The sequence below is a fragment of the Vespa velutina genome, chromosome 22 (genome assembly GCF_912470025.1).
Source record: "Vespa velutina chromosome 22, iVesVel2.1, whole genome shotgun sequence".
Classification (NCBI taxonomy): Eukaryota; Metazoa; Arthropoda; class Insecta; order Hymenoptera; family Vespidae; genus Vespa; species Vespa velutina.
The window spans coordinates 2,219,554-2,239,553 of NC_062209.1; the positions used below are offsets into that span (position 1 = coordinate 2,219,554).

At 28.2% G+C, this 20,000-nt stretch overlaps 1 protein-coding gene across 2 annotated transcripts in view; it reads left to right on the plus strand.

The window, feature by feature from the left end:
* The first annotated feature begins 9,723 nt into the window (after nt 1-9,723).
* Nucleotides 9,724-20,000, plus strand: part of LOC124956451 (venom carboxylesterase-6-like) — an 11,923-nt gene continuing 1,646 nt past the window's right edge. The window contains exons 1-7 of one of the 2 annotated variants that reach the window (XM_047512270.1): nt 9,725-10,120; nt 11,368-11,657; nt 13,917-14,218; nt 14,773-14,972; nt 16,439-16,635; nt 18,828-18,993; nt 19,220-19,410. In XM_047512270.1, the coding sequence (XP_047368226.1) occupies nt 11,418-11,657; nt 13,917-14,218; nt 14,773-14,972; nt 16,439-16,635; nt 18,828-18,993; nt 19,220-19,410 (1,296 nt within the window). In that variant the 5' untranslated portion in view covers nt 9,725-10,120; nt 11,368-11,417. Of the gene's footprint in view, nt 10,121-11,367; nt 11,658-13,916; nt 14,219-14,772; nt 14,973-16,438; nt 16,636-18,827; nt 18,994-19,219; nt 19,411-20,000 lie in introns of both variants that reach the window. The other variant, XM_047512271.1, reaches the window with a different exon arrangement.

The following is a 20,000-nucleotide window of genomic DNA, read 5'->3' on the forward strand; positions in this document are numbered from 1 at the left end:
AAGAAAAAAAAAAAGATAAAAAAAAGATAAAAAAAAAAAGATTAAACAAACGACCGAACAAACAAACGAACAAACGATATAAATGAAACAATAAAATGAAACGATTACGTAGATACAAAATTTACGTATTTACATATATACATGCATACATATTTACTACTTACATATATATATATATATATATTAGATCGATTTTTTTTACGAAGTTAGAACGTATAAAAGCTTAGTAGGTATGTATCGATTTTTCACGGTCACATAATACATATATATATATATATGTTAGGGTGTCCCGTAAGTTTCTTTCCTTTTCCTAATATGAAATGAAAACACAATGTTTACTGTTTAAGACATTACTTATTTTGTTATATAAGAACCCTTTTTACTCTATTACCTTCTTCCATTTCTCAGGAAGTCTCATTATATCTTCTTTCCAAAATTGTTGTCTTTTGAACAAGAAATAATACTGAAAGTGCGCTTTTATTTCGCTGATGGATTTAAAGCGTTTATCGCAAAGAAAATTTTTTAAGGACAGAAATAAATAATAATCAAATAGAGCGAGATCTGGAGAGTATGCAGGATGCGGTAAAACATCCCAATTAAACTGTAAGAGCATTTTTCTTATCGCTAATGCAATATATGATCTCGCGTTTGCCATGATGAAAAACAACGCCTCGTCGGTTCATTAATTCTAGCCATTTTGTTTTTGCTATGGCAGCTTTGATCAATTGATTAAAGTTGATGACTGTATTTCGTGGAATTTATTGTTTAATCTTGACGAAGGAGCTCGTAGAAAATTACGCCTTTTCAATCTCACTAAATGGACAAAAGAATTTTTTTGAGATGTAGTCCCAACTTTGTGACTAGTTGAAGCCCTATTATTGTCCTTACACCAAGTGCGTTTTCTATGCACATTTTCATATAAAATCCAAGTTTCGTTTCCAAGTGACAAGCCTCTTTAGAAATGGATCTTTTTCATGTCGCTGGAGAAGTAAGTCGCACGTAAGAGATGCGATTCTCGCAGAGAAGCCTGATCTCCGTCAGTAAGTGCAAAACCCAAACTTCGCAGCGATTAACATATCATATCTTGGTTAGATGATTATGCACTGTTGTTTTGGGAATCCTAGTAGCATTTACTATCTCTCATTCACTATATCGCGGATTTTCATCAAGCATGACCTTGATAAGATCCGTATTCTTCGTTTCTGTCGCTGCGATCTTCATCTTACAGATTAAAAATTTCCCCCTGTAAATTTTTTCAACCAATTGCGAACATTTGTAATAGTTATAGAATCATCCCCGTATATGGTACAAATCTCATCGACAGTATTCTTTACACTATCATCTTTTTTGAAACAATGAAGCCATAATATGCCGTAAATATCGCCTTTCTCTGCCCATGTTTAACGCTGTGGATGAAAGTTTTAAAAAGGACTGTGGCACAAACGAAACGTACTGTAAAAGAGCTCTGAGAAGACTGAAACCAATGACATAGACGGCTAATAGATAAGACTGCATGTTTGCACAAGCTAGATAAGGCGATTCATAGTGCGATGAGAAAGAAACTTTTGGGACACCCTATATATATATGGGAGAGAAAGATATATATATATATAAAGATATAAAGGTATATATATATATATATATATATATATATATATATATATCTTTCTTTCCCATTGGAAAACTCATGGCGTGCATTAGAGTTTTTCTCTGGGGTTTGGATGAAGGAAGGGAAGGGAAGGGGAGGAGAGAAAACGAAGGGGTAAGGAGGTAGGGGTCGAAGAGAAGGAAAAGGAGGTGGGGTGTGTCTTTTTTCCCCCATTGCTTTTCTCCTGTTCCTCCTATTCTCAATATCGACCCCGAGCTTTAGGTATATTTTCTCGACCCAATACGAAGGGTCGATGTCCCCCCTCCTTCCTCCCCCTATCCCTCCCGCCGGATATTTCGACTGCCGGAAATCGTGGCTCACGGCACTCACTCTCTCTCTCTCTCTCTCTCTCTCTTTCTCTCCCTTTTTCTTTCTCTTTTTCCTTCTAAAGCGGTCACCAACACAATAGATTTTATTTCCAGGATGCCCAAGTGTTTTTATTTATTCCACCTAAAGCCCCCTTTTCTCCGGTCAATGTATATACCACCTTTTTTACCACCCACCACTAGACTAGACTTTCCTAATCCTTTTTCCTACCAACACACTTTCTGCCCTTTAATAATAATCATTAATGATAACAACAATAATAATAATAATAATATATTTTACGACCATTAAGTTTGTCAATGCATGTTATTCTCTTCTCATTCTCGTAAGAGAAACAGAGAAAGAAAGAAATAAATAGAGAGAGAGAGAGAGAGAGAGAGAGGGATAAATAAAACGTACGATAGAAAAATGATGTTAGTCTCGTTCATTGGAAAAAGAAAAAGAAAATTGGAAGAAGAAGATAATCATAATAAATGCGGTATATCGAAAGTAATTTTCGAAAAGGAAAGAAAAAAAAAAAAAAAAAAAAGAAGAAAAAGATAAATAAAGAAATAAAATATTTTCACAAAGAATATTAACGAAGTATAAGTAATTCTCTAAAATTTATATATATATATATATATATATATATATATATATATATATATATGTACTTATGCATATCTAATTATGTATGTATTCAAGGTATCTTAAAGTTCGAAAAATGTTGACAAGTATCGAATTTAATAAGTCGACGACAATCGGTAGAAATAACTGGGACGATCAGAAGGAATTCGTGGCAAGTCGGTTCTCGAAAGGGGATCAAGAGGGTCCTCTCTAGAATTTTATCGGTTGCCACTGGCAACACGGCTCAAGTTGATTCTGTCGCTCTAGGCAAGATGCCGCGCATACACACACGCACACACACACACACACGTACATACATACACCCACACCCACACAGAGAAAGAGAGAAAGAGAGAAACACGCATATACATGCATATTATGTGTATGTATATACGTATGTATGTATGTATGTAAGTATGTACATAACAGCAGTGGCTTCTCCTTTGGATAGCTATATACCTATACTATGTATATATATATATATATATATGTGTGTGTGTGTGTGTGTGTGTATAGGTATCTGTGAAGAGAAAGTGAAAAATAAAAGGTCAAAAACGTGAAGCTGATCGACTTGTGTGGGGAAAAAAAAAAAGAGAAAGAAGAAGTAAAAGAAGAAACAAAAGGAGACAAAAGAAATAGAGAAACAACCCCTTGTTTCTTCACTTTGATATAACTTTGACTTTTTTTTTACGCAACTTCTCCTTTTTTATCGTTTCTCTTTTTTGTGGACACTGGGAAGAGGGAGGGAGGGAGGTAGGGGCTGGTAGATGGGATTTCAAGAGGAAAGGAAGAAAGACAAAAAAAAGAAAAAATAGAAATGAAATGGAAAATTAGAACTTACGAACTTACGAACGAACGTAAAAAAAAAAAAGAAAACTATGTAAATTTGTAAACACCGTAGGAGAGAAATATTTTGTAAGAAATATTTCTCGTTGAAGAAAAAAAAAAAACAAAAAAAAAAAAAAGAAAAAAGCAAAAAGAAAATAATAAAAAATATGAAAGAAAAAAGAATTCCTTTAAATATAATCTCTCTCTCTCTCTCTCTCTCTCTCTCTCTCTCCCCCTCTTTTTAATATTTTTTTTCTTGATATTTGTAACACACATATACACACATACATATATATATATATATATATATACATATACATATACACACACATATATAGAGTGCATAATGCATAGTGCACACATGCATACATACATACGTACGTAAATATATACGTTTATTCAGCTGTCAAGAAATTTGAAAGGATTCTCTTTTCTACAGTGATTCGACCGATATTTTCCGAATTATAGCTCGCAGATCGTAAAGTTTAATGGGCAAAACTAGTTATAGGATTTCGACTATGAGCCGATCGTCGAATGGACTCTTTAAAAATTCTGATGCTTTATCGTCTATGGACGGTCTGTTAATAATTGAAGGCCAAGAGCCCTCGTTTAACCTTTATTGCCTACGAAATTATACTATTTCCACGAAGTGCCTGTTTGCCGCTCACTCCGAGCATTCTTTCAAATTCGAAGATGGAGAGACAGAGACAAAGACAGAGACAGAGAGACAGAGAGAGAGAGAGAGAGAGAGAGAGAGAGAGAGAGAGCAAACGAATCATTTTGCAAGTTGCAGCTTCGAACAAAAAATTGTGTATTTTTTTTGTTTTTTTTTTTTTTTTTCATTTTTTTGAATAGTCATTCATAAAAAATTATATATATTTATATAATCGCATTATATGAAATCGTTCGGAGAACATGTCGAATGAGATATAATTTTACGATTAAATATATATATATATATATATGTAAAGAAGAATTTATTTATTTATTATTCTTAAAGAAACATTTGTAAAAAAGAAATATTCCATTATGATATTTAATTATAACGAATAAATTATTACAATGTGAATATTTCTTTTATTTTTCTTTTGTTGTTTTTCTTTTTCTTTTTAGTAGGTAGGAGAGGGGGAGTAATTTTTTTTTGTTTTTTTTTTTTTTTTCATCGCACAAAAAGAACAATCGTAATTATTAGATGAAAATTTTTACGTATTCGTTTCTAATACATAATGCATAAATGTGTATATAAGTATTTCTTTCTGTTTATAACAAATAGACATAAACACGTTATATTACTAATAAACGTTTATGCGACATATATAATTTATTTTAATACATAATTCATTATAATTTATTTTCCTGATATTATTTAATTGAATGAAAATATATGTCGGCGAACGTAAAATCGCAAGTCGCGAAATAAAATGGCGATTTGCGTGTTAGGTCACGAATTACGAGACCTTAAGAAAGAAAAGATGGCGCCACCAGTTGGGTTGACAAATCATCTTACAATAATACTTTATTCTTGGTTACATAATGCCTTGAAAAAAAATTCAATTTCATTTTATATTGATCATTCGAAAATAATTATCTAATATATTATAATATATATTAATTAACATATGCATATGTGCGTGTACATATGCATGTATATGCGTTGATATTTATTACATAATAATACGTAAAAAGTATTAAATAAAAAATATATACGTGGAAATTTTATATAAGTTTTCTTTCTTCCTTTATTTTTTGCTCTCTCTCATTATTCTTTTTCCTTTATCTCTCTCTCTCTCTCTCTTTTTTTTGTTTTTTTTCTTCGTTTACATTAATCGCAATTAAATTCTTTTTTCTTTTTTTTTTTTTTTTTTCTATCGAATGATTTCTTCTTTCCTTCTTTCGTACGATCGAAGATTAAAGATGGTATTTTAAAAATGTCACGAAACTCTTTAATAAACATATAACTATTAAGGATATATTATATTTCATAATTAAATAAACGACATTTGTATAATATTCGTTTAATGAAAATTAATTGACGTTCTTTATCCGTCAATTTGAGATTAAGTATAATATAATATGGTTGCAATTGAATTGCAACAGTATATAAAATTATATATTATATAATATAATATTTTATTGTGTATGGGTTTAATTTTTTTTTTTTTTTTTTTTTTTTTGTAAGACAAGAGAATAAACGATTAGTGTTTATTTATATAATAAAATAATAGAAATTTTATTAATCATATTCGTGAACTAGTATCAATTATTTATCTCCTTTATATAAGATTATATATATATAAATATACACATATATATATATATATATACATACAAATATATTAGAACAACTTATAGTAGACGGATGTACGTTCAAATGATAAATCAGATGAATGTGAAGATCATTATTGCAATAAAATTAATATCATAGTAATATTATTAATAGGTAAGTATTGTCCTAGTTCGAAACTACACAATAAATGCAGTGGTCCCTTTTGGTTTAGATCTACAAAATGGCGTAGATTCGTATGGACGGCATCATGGTTCACCTTATTCCAGAGGGGTTGAAGCCCTATTCCACGAACCACAAAGCCACCCTTCACGAGGGTTGAATCCTCGAACCCCTCGGTACGGTAAATTTGAAAGTAACATGGCGGCGTAAGAGATAGGAGGCGGGAGGAAGGAGGAAAGGGGGAGGGGAAGCGTAGAGAGAAACGTGAGGCGAATGGTCTCCCGGGAAATTTCTGGAAAATTACCTCAGTGTATTTGATATATATAAATATCTGTGTGTGTGTGTGTGTGTGTATATATATATATATATATATTGTTCTCTCCGAATTTTTATCGCCATCTATTGTGGTCCATCCTTACTAATCATAACACAAATTTATCGATTGATCTACTAATTATCATACGATGGTATTGCAGGAATCTTCTTATACGACCATAGCTAAGTGATCGAGGCAATCAATGTAGGCGACATCTATTGATATAAAGAAGAAACATTTCTCTTTTTTTGCAGTTGCCTTATTTATCAATTAGATCCCTTTAAATAAATACATCATAGATATTTTATTAACATTATTATTTCTCTATTATTTCATTAATTTTATTACTTTATCGAGTTGAACTAATAAGCAATGTAGAAATTTGTATTATTTTAATTATTTGTTTTATTGCAATTCAAATATATATATATATATATATATTTTTTTTTTTATGATAATATATTTGAAAAAAACTCCATTAGAGTTTCTGTTTAGAGTTTCTGTTTTGATCGAAAAATTATTTATTGACATTAATTCATATATTTTTATTATTAAGATATTTACACGTTATGGTTATTATTACCTTGAGATCGAGGTATCTGAACGATGACGAAATTAATCACGGTTCATTGTGCACACACATACATATTTATATTAATGATTTCCATAAGACTTATTTACATGTTATAGGATTTATCAAAGTGACGCATCGACATAGCGCATAAATTCTGCCCTTTGAATTAAGTGGGTGAACCGGTGTAAGTTATCACTGTCTTTATAATGTCTTGTCCCATGTAAATAGATGATGTTGAAATTGTTTATTATATATGTCGACGATATAATCGAATAGAAATCTATGACTTCGATTACGACGAACGAATTCTCGAAATAAAAGTATTGAAAAAAAAAGAAAGCAAGAAAAAAAAAGAAAAACAAAAAATCCCCGGCACATAATTAACGTAAACGTGATTGTACGATCGGTTGATCTCGTTAAAATGTATTAGAATATTTCAAAAGTTTCTTTGAAAATTATACGTTCCGCATGACGCTTCATAAATTGTGCAATCGAACGGGAATATTGCGCCTTTTATTTCCTTTTTCTTCTTTTTTCCCCTTTTTTTCTTCTTCTTCTTTTTATTTTCCTTATTACACCAAGTTCTTTTATTCGAACGAGTCGTGACATTTTAATTCATTTAATAATTAAATACCATTTCTTGTTATGGTGAAATAACGTTCAACAAATTTCCCTAACATCAAATTATCTATTCAACTTCTAATAACTTTGATCATTGATTTGCATTAATTAAGAATTCTACAAACGTTTTCATAATCACTCTCTCTCTCTCTCTCTCTCTCTCTCTCTCTCTCTCTCTCTCTCTCTCTCTCTCTCTCTAACTCTAACTCTAACTCTAACTCTAACTCTAACTCTCTCTCTCTCTCTCTTCCTCTCTCTTTCTATCAGAGAAAGAAATCGTAGAGAAACTTTGAATTATCGTCAAGCACAAGATAGTTCTTATAAAAAAAGAAATTACTCGTTAATGATAAACATTGACGTTTATTTTTAACGAATTTACGTATTCTCTCATTATTATTATTCGATCGATTAGATATCAATCGATGGAAATTATTTAATAACCGTTAGAAATATTCAATCGTTAGAAGATCAAACGTATTTATCGATTGTTACGATAAAAGAAAAAAAGTAAAAAAAAAAAAAGTACTCATAGATCTTTAATAATTACTTGTTGATGATTCTCAATGAAAATCACGAATTATTTGTTAATTATTCGTTTATATATATATATATATTTTTTTTTCCTTTTGATATAATTGACGCGAGAATGAGATTAATCGCTAACTATGTAAAAGGGGTAAGAGAGAGAGAGAGAGAGAGAGAGAAAGAGAGAATAAAAAAAATAAAAAAAAAAAGAAATGTTTTATTGAACACTAACATTATCGCCACAAAAAATAATCGCGCTCTTTTTTTGTATTAATTGCGATCGATTACAATTAATCTTCAATTAAATACGATTAATTAACATTGTTTACAATCGATCAAAAAAAGAACGGCAAAAATGAGGACGATCGATTGATGAGCCCTTTTTTTTTTTTTTTTTGAAAAGAAAAAGGAGAAGAAGAAAAGAGAAAAAAGAAAAGGAAAGAAAGGGAAAAAGGAAGAGAGAAAAAAAAAAAGAATGGAAAGTAAAAACTTCTCGTCGAATATTAAACGTCGTCGATGTAAAAAAAAAAAAAAAAAAAAAAAAAAAAAAAACAAGGGAAATTCATTTGTTTTCATTATAATTATAAATTATATAATAATAATGATTTAATTAAATATTCGATTCGTACCAATCGACAGAATCAACATAATCGATGACGTATTTGTAACTTTTTTTCGATTTTTTCCTTTTCCGCTCGAAATAAACTATAACATTTGATTTCCAATGACTATGAAAGCGGAAAGAATGTTAGTTAAATGATCGTTGACATTTGTCCTCGATAAGAAGTAAATATATATATATATATATATATATACACATATGTATATTATATTGTTCTCCTTGTGGTTATCCAATCAATCTAATTAATATTCAATGACAATATTTCTTTTATTCATCGTGTTCGGGAATAACCGGACTTTAGATATCTTCGAGGAATTAGAATTATTTATTTACATGTGTATTAGATTCAGAGAAGAGAAAAAAAAAAAAAAAGAAGAAGAAGAAGAAGAAGAAGAAAGAAAAAAAAAACACTATTCGTGATATTGAGCCCATGAAAGCTGGAGTTTATCGAATCAAATTGGAAAGAAGAAGAGGAAGAAGAAGAAGAAGAAGAAGAAAAAAAAAAGACCAAAAAAAAAAGAGGGGATGGAGGAGGGTGAGAGGGAGGAGGAGGAGGAGGAGGAGGAGGAGGAGAAAGAAGAAGAAGAAGAAGAAGAAGGAAAAAAGAAAAAGAGGAAAAGAAGTAAAACCCCCTGCCATCCTCTACCCACCCCCCACCCGCCGTATATATCTCAGGAAGTTCAACGTACTTCTTGGAAATCTTAGATTTAAATAATTAAACAATTAAATAGTTACGTATACAACGAAATACATAAATATAATTATCAAGTTTTTCAAGATTATCGTTTAGAATCATAATAGTTAAAGATAATACGTACGTAAATAGGGAAAAGACTATGTTCGGTGTTTAATGACGTAACGTAATAACGATGACGCGATTTATCGCGAGGGTATTTGAGTGAGTAGGGGAAGAAGAATTAGAGAGGAGGAGGAGGAGGAGGAAGGAGAAGATAAAAAAAGAAGAAGGAGAAAAAGAAGAAGAAGAAGAAGAAGGAGAAGGAGGAGGAGGAGGAGGAGGAGGAGGAGGAAAAAAATTGAAGAAAACGAAGACACGGTAAAAAATATTCGTAATAATGATAAATATCGTGAGAAACAGACAGAGAGAGAGAGGGAGAGAGGGAGAGAGAGAGAGAGAGAGAAAGAGATAATGAGAGAAGGAGAAGATTGAGATATGGTATGGACCGAACCGAACCGAACCGAACCGTCAGTGTATCGGTATCTTTCAGATCCGTGCATCGTGATTCGTACAAACAATTCTCTCTCTCTCTCTCTCTCTCTCTCTCTCTCTCTCTGTCTCTCTGTCTCTCTCTTTTACTCTCGTAAGCTGTGTGATATCGGTCTCATCGTCAGTCGCATTTAAACCATTGAGAATCAAAGACCAAACTAATTCTGAATAAACGTTTTACCACGTTTTTTTTTTCTTTCATTGACGAGTTATTTAAAAGGAAACATCTATAAAAAGAAAAAGAAAAATAAAAAGAAAAAGAAAAAGAAAACAAACAAACAAACAAAATATCGGCGTAAATCTTGACATAAGAACAAATCAATTATTATCATATTATTTATAATCATATATAATTCGTTCGTCGTCGTCATCGTCGTCGTCGGTAAGTAAATCTCATTATGCGTCGAATCGCATCATTTCTTTCTTCTTTTACGTTTGTTTTATCCTGCTCTTTTTTTTCCTTTTTTTTTTTCCCCCTTTTTTTTTCTTTCTTTCTTTCCTTTAATCATTATCCTTTTAATTCCATAACATGATAACATTTCTTTATTACGTTTATTTTGTAAATATTTATATACATGTGCGTATATGTGTGTATATGTGCGTATGTGTATATCTGTACGTGTGTGTGTGTGTGTGTGTGTGTATTTTCTTTTTCTTTTCTTTTTTCTTTTCTTTTTTTTCTTCTTCTTCTCTTACCAAGGTTTTCTCTACCTTGCAAGATTTATCTTTGCAGTGTGTGTGAATACTATTTTTGTTCTTACAATTCCGTCTCACTCTTTCCCTTTTTTTTTCTTTTTTTTTTTTTTTTCTTCTTTTTTTTCATATAAAATACTGTGGATAGACGTTGTGAAAGAAACGTGTTTAAAAAAAAAGTGTTTAAAAAAAAAATATTTAAAAAAAGAAAAAGAAGTTACACGGATCAAGTCCAAAGATAAACGCTCATATAATTTGGCCTTTGATGAGATTACAAATGGATTTTGTTTCTTTCGTTTCATTTTTCTCTTTCTCTGTGTGTGTTTTTTTTTATCTTTTTTTTTTTTTTTTTTTTTTCTTTTCCGCAGATACCACCTACATCCTTTTTTCCTTTATCTTAATACTTTTTTTATTTAAACGAAATAACACTCATCACTTTTCACAAGAGACAATTTCAAAATTTACAAAATTTTGCTTTATTATATTTATATATTATTTTGCTTTATTATATATATATATATATAATATATATATATATAATCGTTTTGTTTTTCTCTTTCACATTTAATAATAAATATTCGACGAATTGATAGTACGTGTTTCGTCTTATCAATTCTTTATTGTATTTCGATAAATCTAATTGTTTTTTGTTTTCCTTTTCTATTTTTCTTCTTTATCGAAATATCAACATTTTGTTTTGTAATTTTAACACATACACACACACACACACACACACACACACACATATAATTTTGTCTTGCACGCGTTTCTCGAAAGCGTTGTCGTTTGATGACAAAGTCTAAAAGTTTTCATATTCGATTCGAGAAAAAAAAAGAAGGAAATCATGCGATAAATATATACATGTAACATACATACATACATACATACATGCATACATACATGGATAAATAAATATATATGTACATATATACATAGGTTATTTCAAGTGAGTGTCCCCGTTAGACTGCTTTCACCTCGTTTCGAAGATGTTGCCAAGTAATCGAAGTTACTACACCAATGTATGGACATTGGCGTGTTTACTTTTACTTTTTACTAATTTTAATAAGATTTCTCTTTGCCATGAAGAGGAATTGGAATCGCCAAAAGTACGAATTAAAAATGGTACATTGATAGGTACATTAATGTTAACAAGGAATCAACGTGAATTCGTTGGATTTCGTGGTATACCATACGCATTGCCACCGCTTGGTGAACTTAGATTCGAGGTAAGTTACAAAATTATTATTTATTTATTATTAAGAATTAATTAATTTATTAATTTATTAATTAAATAATTAATTAATTAATTATTATTAATAATAAATAAATAAATTAATTAATTTAAGTTACAAAATTATTATTATTATTATTATAACGATTATGACAATAAATTTAATATTAAACATAAATGAAAATTATAAATGAAAGGTTGAAAGAATTCTCGGTGCGAGAGAGAAATTTGTTTTTTACTTTTTCTTTTTTTTTTTTCTTCCTTTTTTTTTTTCTTCTCTTCTTTCTTTCTTTCCTGTTCTTCTTCTTCATTATCCCACATGTAATCTTGCACATGTAAATATTACTTCGACTACATTGTATATCATATGTTGACTAGAGATAAATACTATGTGTCAAATCTACTTATATGTTTAGTGTGTGTTAAAGTGGATAACATATACGTACATACAAACAGACATATATATATATATATATATATATATATATATATGTGTGTGTTATAAACGTTTACCTATGTTTAATTTTAAGTGCTTGTAAATTTTCTTACACTTACTCGCACATCACATATTCCGGATTTTCTGTCTCTCTTTTTTTTTTTTTTGTACTTTTCTTACTTAGTTTTTTTAATTCATTTCTATTTTCTTTCTCTTTTTTTCTTAGTCTTCTTTTTTCTTTTTCTTTTTTTTTTTTTTTTTCTCTTAAGTAGTTTCTTTCATTTATAACGCACAGACGTTTGATTCCTTCGTATGGCTTATCGATGATTTTAATATTGAATTTTGCTATTTCATTTTACAAGGTTTGATAAATTCTTTCGAAAGAGAAATAAAATTAGAAAAGAAGAGAGAAAAAAAATTAAAAGAAAAAGTAAAAGAAAGAAAGGAAGAAAGAAAGATAAAGTTATCTCAAAATGTATTTCAGTTTTGAAAGATTAGAAATCACGATTTTTATTTCGAGCGTTCCTATTTCCTAATAGCGACGAAAAAAAAAAAAAAAAAAAAAAAAAACAAGAAGAAACTCTATTTAAGTGGACGTATTGAGAGTTTTAGGATGACCTTTCGAAAGATCAACTCGCCGTTTAGTCCGAGAAAACTTTCGTTTCTCTTCATTTCCTTTTCCTGCGTTTCTTTTTTTTTTTTTTTTCATTTTTTTTCTCTTCTTTTTTTTCTTGTTTATATCACTTTCCTCATACATTCGTAGAGATAGTTTTATCGATTTATAAGATTTCACCTAATGATTACTTTTGCAATGGTCCAATGCTTTTCAGTTTTAATGAATAAATGATACTTTTTTTTTTTCTTTTTTTTTTTTTTTTTACGTTGAATGACAAACCGTCGACGGGAATTTTACGAAAGATTTATAAATCCAACAACGGTTCGATCATTAACGACGTCAATATTATCTGTCTCTCTCTTTTTTATGTTTCCTTTAATATTTCAAAATTTATTTTCCTTCTGGTAAACTTATATATATATATATATATATATATATATATGCACGCGTGTGTGTGTGTGTGTGTATATCATAAATCGTATTTTATACAAAAAAGATTCGTTAATTCTTACAATTTTTTGCAAATATTTGTAATATTTTTAACATAAAAAGAAAAATGAGATAAAATAAAAATCAAATAAAAAAAATATCTATTTAACATAATACACGACGATGATCATTTTTAATGTCGTTCGACATATTCCTTTACTGATAAACTGGTTTCTTGTAATGTTACTTATGTATACATATATATAATATATGTATATATAAATGATTTATATATGTCGAAAAGAAAGTATTTTTCTTATTTCTTGTTTATTTATTATATCCCGTTATCTGTTAGTGTTTATAAATAAGATTTTTTATTTTTACGATTGTTTTTTTCAACTTTGAACTTTCTATAATTTCATTTATATATATATATATATATATGTATATATATATATATATATATATTTTTTTTTTATAAAAAAAACTTTCGATTTTTATAATAATTGTAATTTTTATTTTTTTACTTTCATTCGATCGATTTATTTTTTTGAACTTATCTGAGATAATTTTATTGAACTTATCTGAGAGATCGCTAATTGTGAAAACAAAAAAAAAAGATGTTCATATTACATATTAAATTAGAAATTTAAATATTAAATTAGAAATTAATATTCGCGATGTTTATATGTATATATATATATATTTTTTTTCTTTTTTATTTATTATTATTGTTATTATTGTTGTTATTATTTTATTTTATTTTCTCTTAGCCACCACAACCTATGACCTCATGGAAGGGTACGTTTGATGCACGTAATGACCGATCAATATGCACTCAAAGAAATATTTATACTCATCAAGAAGAAATCGTTGGTTCGGAGGATTGCCTTTATTTAAATGTTTATACACCTAAGGTGCCTAGTACGAACGAAGAAAAAAATTCTCGAAACAGTTATCCAGTTATGGTTTGGTTCCATGGTGGTGGCTGGGTCACTGGTGCCGGTCATTCCGAATTTTATGGACCGAAATTCCTTTTGGATCATGACGTTATTCTCGTCACGTCGAATTTCAGGTAAAAGTTAAAACAAAAAAAAAAAAAAATAAAAAGAAAAGAAATGAAGAAAACCGAAAAAAAAAACAGAAAGGATTAGATAAGATTTTTTCTATTCTTTTTTTTTTTTCAAACAGATCTTTCTCTCTCTCTCTCTCTCTCTCTCTTTCAATTTGATCGTCTAACGCCTTTATCTGGCGTACAATCGTATTATTGTGATTATAATATCATAGGATATATATATATATATATACATATCATTAATGATATAATATCTTAATATAATATAATCGTTAAAAATAATGAAGTGAACAAATATTAAATATATAAAACAGATAATATCAATGAACGAAGGCTTAGTTCTTTCTTCTTTTTCTTTTTTTCACCTTTTTTCTTTCTTTGTTTTTTCTTTTTTTTTTTTTTTTTTTTTTTTTTTTTTTTTTTTAGACGATCTCGAATTAAAAGAAAAAAATTTTATATGACATTCAATGTAAAATAATTTGTCGAATATTTGTATCGATTAGGATGTAGATGAATTTTTTTTTTTTTGTTTTGTTTTGTTTTCCATTCATCAGGCTTGGCCCACTGGGATTTTTGAGTACTGAGGACTTGGTATCTCCTGGAAATCAAGGTTTAAAGGATCAGGTTCAGGTACTTCGATGGGTTAACGAAAATATTGTTGCATTCGGTGGCGATCCACATAGAGTGACGATTTTTGGCGAGAGCGCTGGTGGTGCAAGCGTTCATTATCACATGATGAGTAATCTCTCAAAGGGTAAGTTTACAACAACGACAAAAATATAAAAAAAAATAAAAAAAATAAAAAAAAAAAAAAACAAAAAAAAAGAAACCCGTGACCCACTCATCCAGGTCACTTTGGGTCTCATACGGGAGAATAATTTTAAATGATTAATACTCCCGCGTATTCTTCAAAACTTTAATGTCAACGTTTTTTTTTTCGTGCTCGACTCGCAGTCAAAAAAAAAAAAAAAAAAAAAGAAACTTCGCAATCAAAAAAAAAAAAGAATAAATAAATAATAAATAATAAAAGTGAAAAGAAGAAAAAGAAAACAAAAGGACGATTCTAAATACATCACGTAATTATATGACATATCGTGAATTCAAGTAGTCATCCTCTTTTATTCTTTTTTTTCTTTTTTTTTTTTCTTTTTCTTCTTCTCTTAATTACATACGTCGTTAATTAATAAGAACCGGATGTATATATCCGCGTTTAAAAAAACGTTTATAAGATTGTTTTTAATATTTAATCCACGATAATACGTGAATCCATGAAATCTTTTCATATTAAAATTTGTGATCGTTCGACGATAAATGATATAATTTAGATAAATTTTTAACAAAATTCAATATCAATTTTGTATGCTTTATATATTGCAAAATGGCGATTATAATCATTACGATTTTCTTTTTTTTTTTTTTTTACTGAACAGACGCTTGACGTCATTGTATGTAGTAATAATTACTTTTCGCAACATTCAATCGTCATTTAATCATTTCTATTCTATTTATAATAATTAATAGTCATCGGATATTGCCATGATAAAAAAAAAAAAAAAAAAAGAAAAACCTCAACATTATGTATCGTGATTAAGTTTCAACGAAAAAAATCTGCACTGTTCATTAGCGAATGAAATATTAAGAATAAAATGTTTGTTGTGAAGGAGGAAAAAAGAAAAAAGAAATAAAAAAAAAAAAGAAGAAGAAGAAGAAGAAGAAGAAGAAAAGAAAAAGAAAAACGCAATCCCATTAAAATTCAACATTGTTATGTATTCACATAGTTCTATCATTCATTAATTATCTTATCTATTTCTGTTTTATTTGTAATAATTAATAGTTGCAGACGATCGTTATATAAAAAAAAATATATATATATATATATATAATAGGAAAGCAAAAGGAAAAAAAAGAATTTAATTACCGTTCGTCGTTTTTGTTTCGAACAACAACAACAACAACAACAATTAGAAAAAATCATGTTGCCAATTGCCGTCACATAAGAATAATAATGAAAAGAAGATCGGGAGAGAATGAAAGAGAAAAAAAGAAAAACAAAAAAAAAAGAAAAGAAAAATAATTAACGTAATAAAAAGCTTCGTGAATCAAAAAAAAAAAAAAGATAAATATAAACAATAAACGAACGAACGAACAAACGAATAAATAATTAAAATTCGATTGTTTGGATGAAAATAAAAATAATTATTATTTGTATATTTCTCACAGATCTATTTCAACGTGCGATATCACAAAGTGGCAATGCTCATTGTCCTTGGACCTTGACAAAGGCAGGTATGGCCAAAAAAAAGGCAGAAACTATTGGAAAACTTTTTAATTGTCCGACCGACAATTCAATGGCGATGATAAATTGTCTCAAAACGAAAGACGCGTCGGAAATTATTGGCACGGATCGAATATTTCAGGTAATAGTTTAATATTAAACCTTCGATCGTTATCGTTGATTATTTTAATAACAATCATCATCATCATCATCATCATCATCATCATCATCATCATCATCATCATCATCATGATGATCATCTATTTTAATTTATAATTATGAATTCAAGGTCGCGTTTATTCGTACTATTAATACTAATAATTTAGCCGCAATTAATTCGTAATTGCGAGAACTGTGAGAAACAAATAAATAAATGGTAAAGTTGAATTGATTAAATTTGATTTGAAATTACAATAGCTTGCGATTAAATATTAATTGAAATTAATTTAATAAATAATAATTAATTTTCAATTATTCAATAATAATTCAAATATTAATTAATAACATTTAATTAATTTATTAATGTTCGAGATTGTTAATAAATAAGGTACTAGGAATAAATCGAAAAATATTATTAAATAGGTGTTATCTTCGATCGATGGAGGGGAAAAAAAAAAAGGAAAAAAAGAAAAAAAGAAAAAAAAAGAAAAAAAGAGAAAAAGAAAAAAAAAATAAATAAATGTCATTAAATAGAGTTATCTTCGATCGTCGGTCATTCAACTGTGTATCTATTGGTAAACGTGTACTACTTTCTAAATCAGTATGAAAGAACTAACGTTCTAATACAACTACGTGTTAGTTTCGTATCTTGGACATTAAATCGACAGGATTGACCCATTGAATACTAGATTAAGAATCTCTCGACGATCGTTATGTTACTGCGAAATAAATATCCATGGTCTAACGATTTACTTGCTTAATCCTAAAGTTCCAGTTAATAAGTTAAACGTTAGATCAGTAATCGGTCCAAATTAAAAATTAAAATCAAGATTGGTCGGTCAAACATTTATTTATTTATTTATTTATTTATTTATTTATTTATTTATTTATTTTCTTTCTCTCTTTTCTCATATTCTTCTCAGATTAATCATTAATTATGTAAGTTGATCGAGTAAAACCTTGCCAATGAAATGTTGTTAGCAGTAATATAATACACAATATTATATGATGTAACACGTTCAGTTACATGGTTTTTTATTATGTAACTATCTGCTATCCATATCTCTCTCTCTCTCTCTCTCTCTCTCTCTCTCTTTCTTGATTTATTTCTCTATTTACTTTTCCACCGTTTTTTTTTCTTTTTTCTTCTTCCTATTTTTTCTATATTTATTTTTCTTTTTTCCTTTTTTCTTTCTTTTCTTTTTTCTTTTTTTTTTCTTTTTTAATTTTACCTTTCACGACTTTACCTTTTCACAAATAATATCGACAACTTGATATCGTTTAATTTAGTCTTTTTTTTTCTTTTTTTTTTTTTTTTTTTTTTATGCACACAATTATGTTTTACGCATACATGTAGATATTAAAAAGAAAAATGCGTTTAGAAACGAAATGACAAATTTTTTTCGTACTTAGATACACACGTTTTTCAAGGTCGTCTCAAAGTCAATTAACAATCACCAGTTTGCCTTGACATCATGCTACGTTCGTTCGAAACTTTTTTCTCTTTTCTTTTTTTTCTTTTCTTTTTGTTTTTTTTTTTTTTTTTTTTTTTTTTTTTTGAAAAAAATTTTGTATTCCATATTCGAATGAATGACTATAATATTTCTTTCTTTTTTCTTTCCTTATTATACATCGAAAATTTTCTAATGTTTCGTTAATAAATAAAGTTAAGTACTTAAAATAAAAGAAGAAAAAGAAATAAATTTAGTTATTATTTAAAATTATTATATTATTTTATTTCAAACGATTTTATATATATATATATATAAAATTGAAAATATATATGGAAAACTTTAAATAATTAATTATTTAAATAAATCATAGCGTTATTAAAATATAATAATTAGTTTAACAAAACGCTCATTAATATTTCATAAATTTCGATATCGATATTCTTTTTCGTAATTGAAATTTCGGATTCTACATTACAAATAAATCAATCAAATATAATAAGGATAATAGTTAATTATAAAAATAAAAAGAAAAAAAAAAAACGAAAAAAATAAACAGAACAAAACAAAGAAATATAACAAAAAAAAAAAAAAAAAAAAAAAAAAAAAAAAAAAAAAAAAAGATACATATACATAATCAAATGATAAGACAAAATAAAACGAAAGAAAAAAGAGAAGAAAAAATAATACAATCCAATTAAAAACAATCTACAATATTTTATAGGAATTCGATTATTGTCCGATGATACCGTTCAGACCAGTGATCGAACCAGATCATCCTAATGCATTTATCACCGAGGATCCCATTGTCAGGACAAAAATAGGCAAGGTCATGGATGTACCATGGATGATAGGTGTTACTTCGGAGGAAGGATCCCTTAGAGTACCATGTACGTATTTTTTTCATTAGAGATCATAGAGATCTTAGAGATCTTAGAAATTCTTGATCTAGCAATCGATTTCGGAAGAGAGAGAGAGAGAATGAAAAAAAAAGAGAGCGAGAGAGAGAGAGAGAGAGAGAGAAAATGATGAAAAAAAAAAAGAAAAAAGAAAACGAAACGAAAAAAAAAGTAATCCTTTGAAGAACGTTACCGAACCGTGAATAATTGATTTCAGCTCTCTACGCTTTATCCAATGGCGAATTGATCAAGAAAATGAATGATGATTTTCCGAACGTTGCACCGTTGACCTTGCTACACGGTGAAACCTGTCCTGATCATTTGCGAGATATAATTAGCCATGCAATAAGAGAATTTTATTTCAAAGGAAATCCTATAGATAATTCCACTCGTTTTCAAGTAATCGATGTAAGTATTAATGTAGTGTTAAGTGTATATGTCTCTAATGGTTTTGCTCTAACGGTTTCATGTTCGAAGATAAAAAAAAAAGAAACGAAGAACAAAAGAGAAAAGAAAAAGAAAAAGAGTAAAGCGGCAAGACAGAAAATATATAAACAACTTCGCACTAACAGCTATGCGAGTTTCCTTTTTCTTTTTTCTTTTCTCTTTTTTTTTTTTTTTTCTTTTTAATAAATAAGACAAAAATATTAAATTAGCAGATATAATTATATATATATATATATATATTTATATTTATTAATTTATATTCTATAATTCATGAAATCTTTGGAAAAAGATTAGAAAGATAAAAAGCAAAAAAAGAAAAAGAAAAACAAAAAAGAAACGTAAACATTGCAATAAACAAGGATATTAAAGCATTTATACGTGCCTGCATATTTTATAAACATGCTAATAGAATTGATCAAGATAATATCAGAAATTATCCACGACAGTTTTTCTTTTTTTCTCTTTTTCCTTGAAATAAAGAAAAAGAAAAAGAAAAAGAAAAAATATTGCTAGTGATTATTAATTATATATACAAATGACTTTACTGTGCA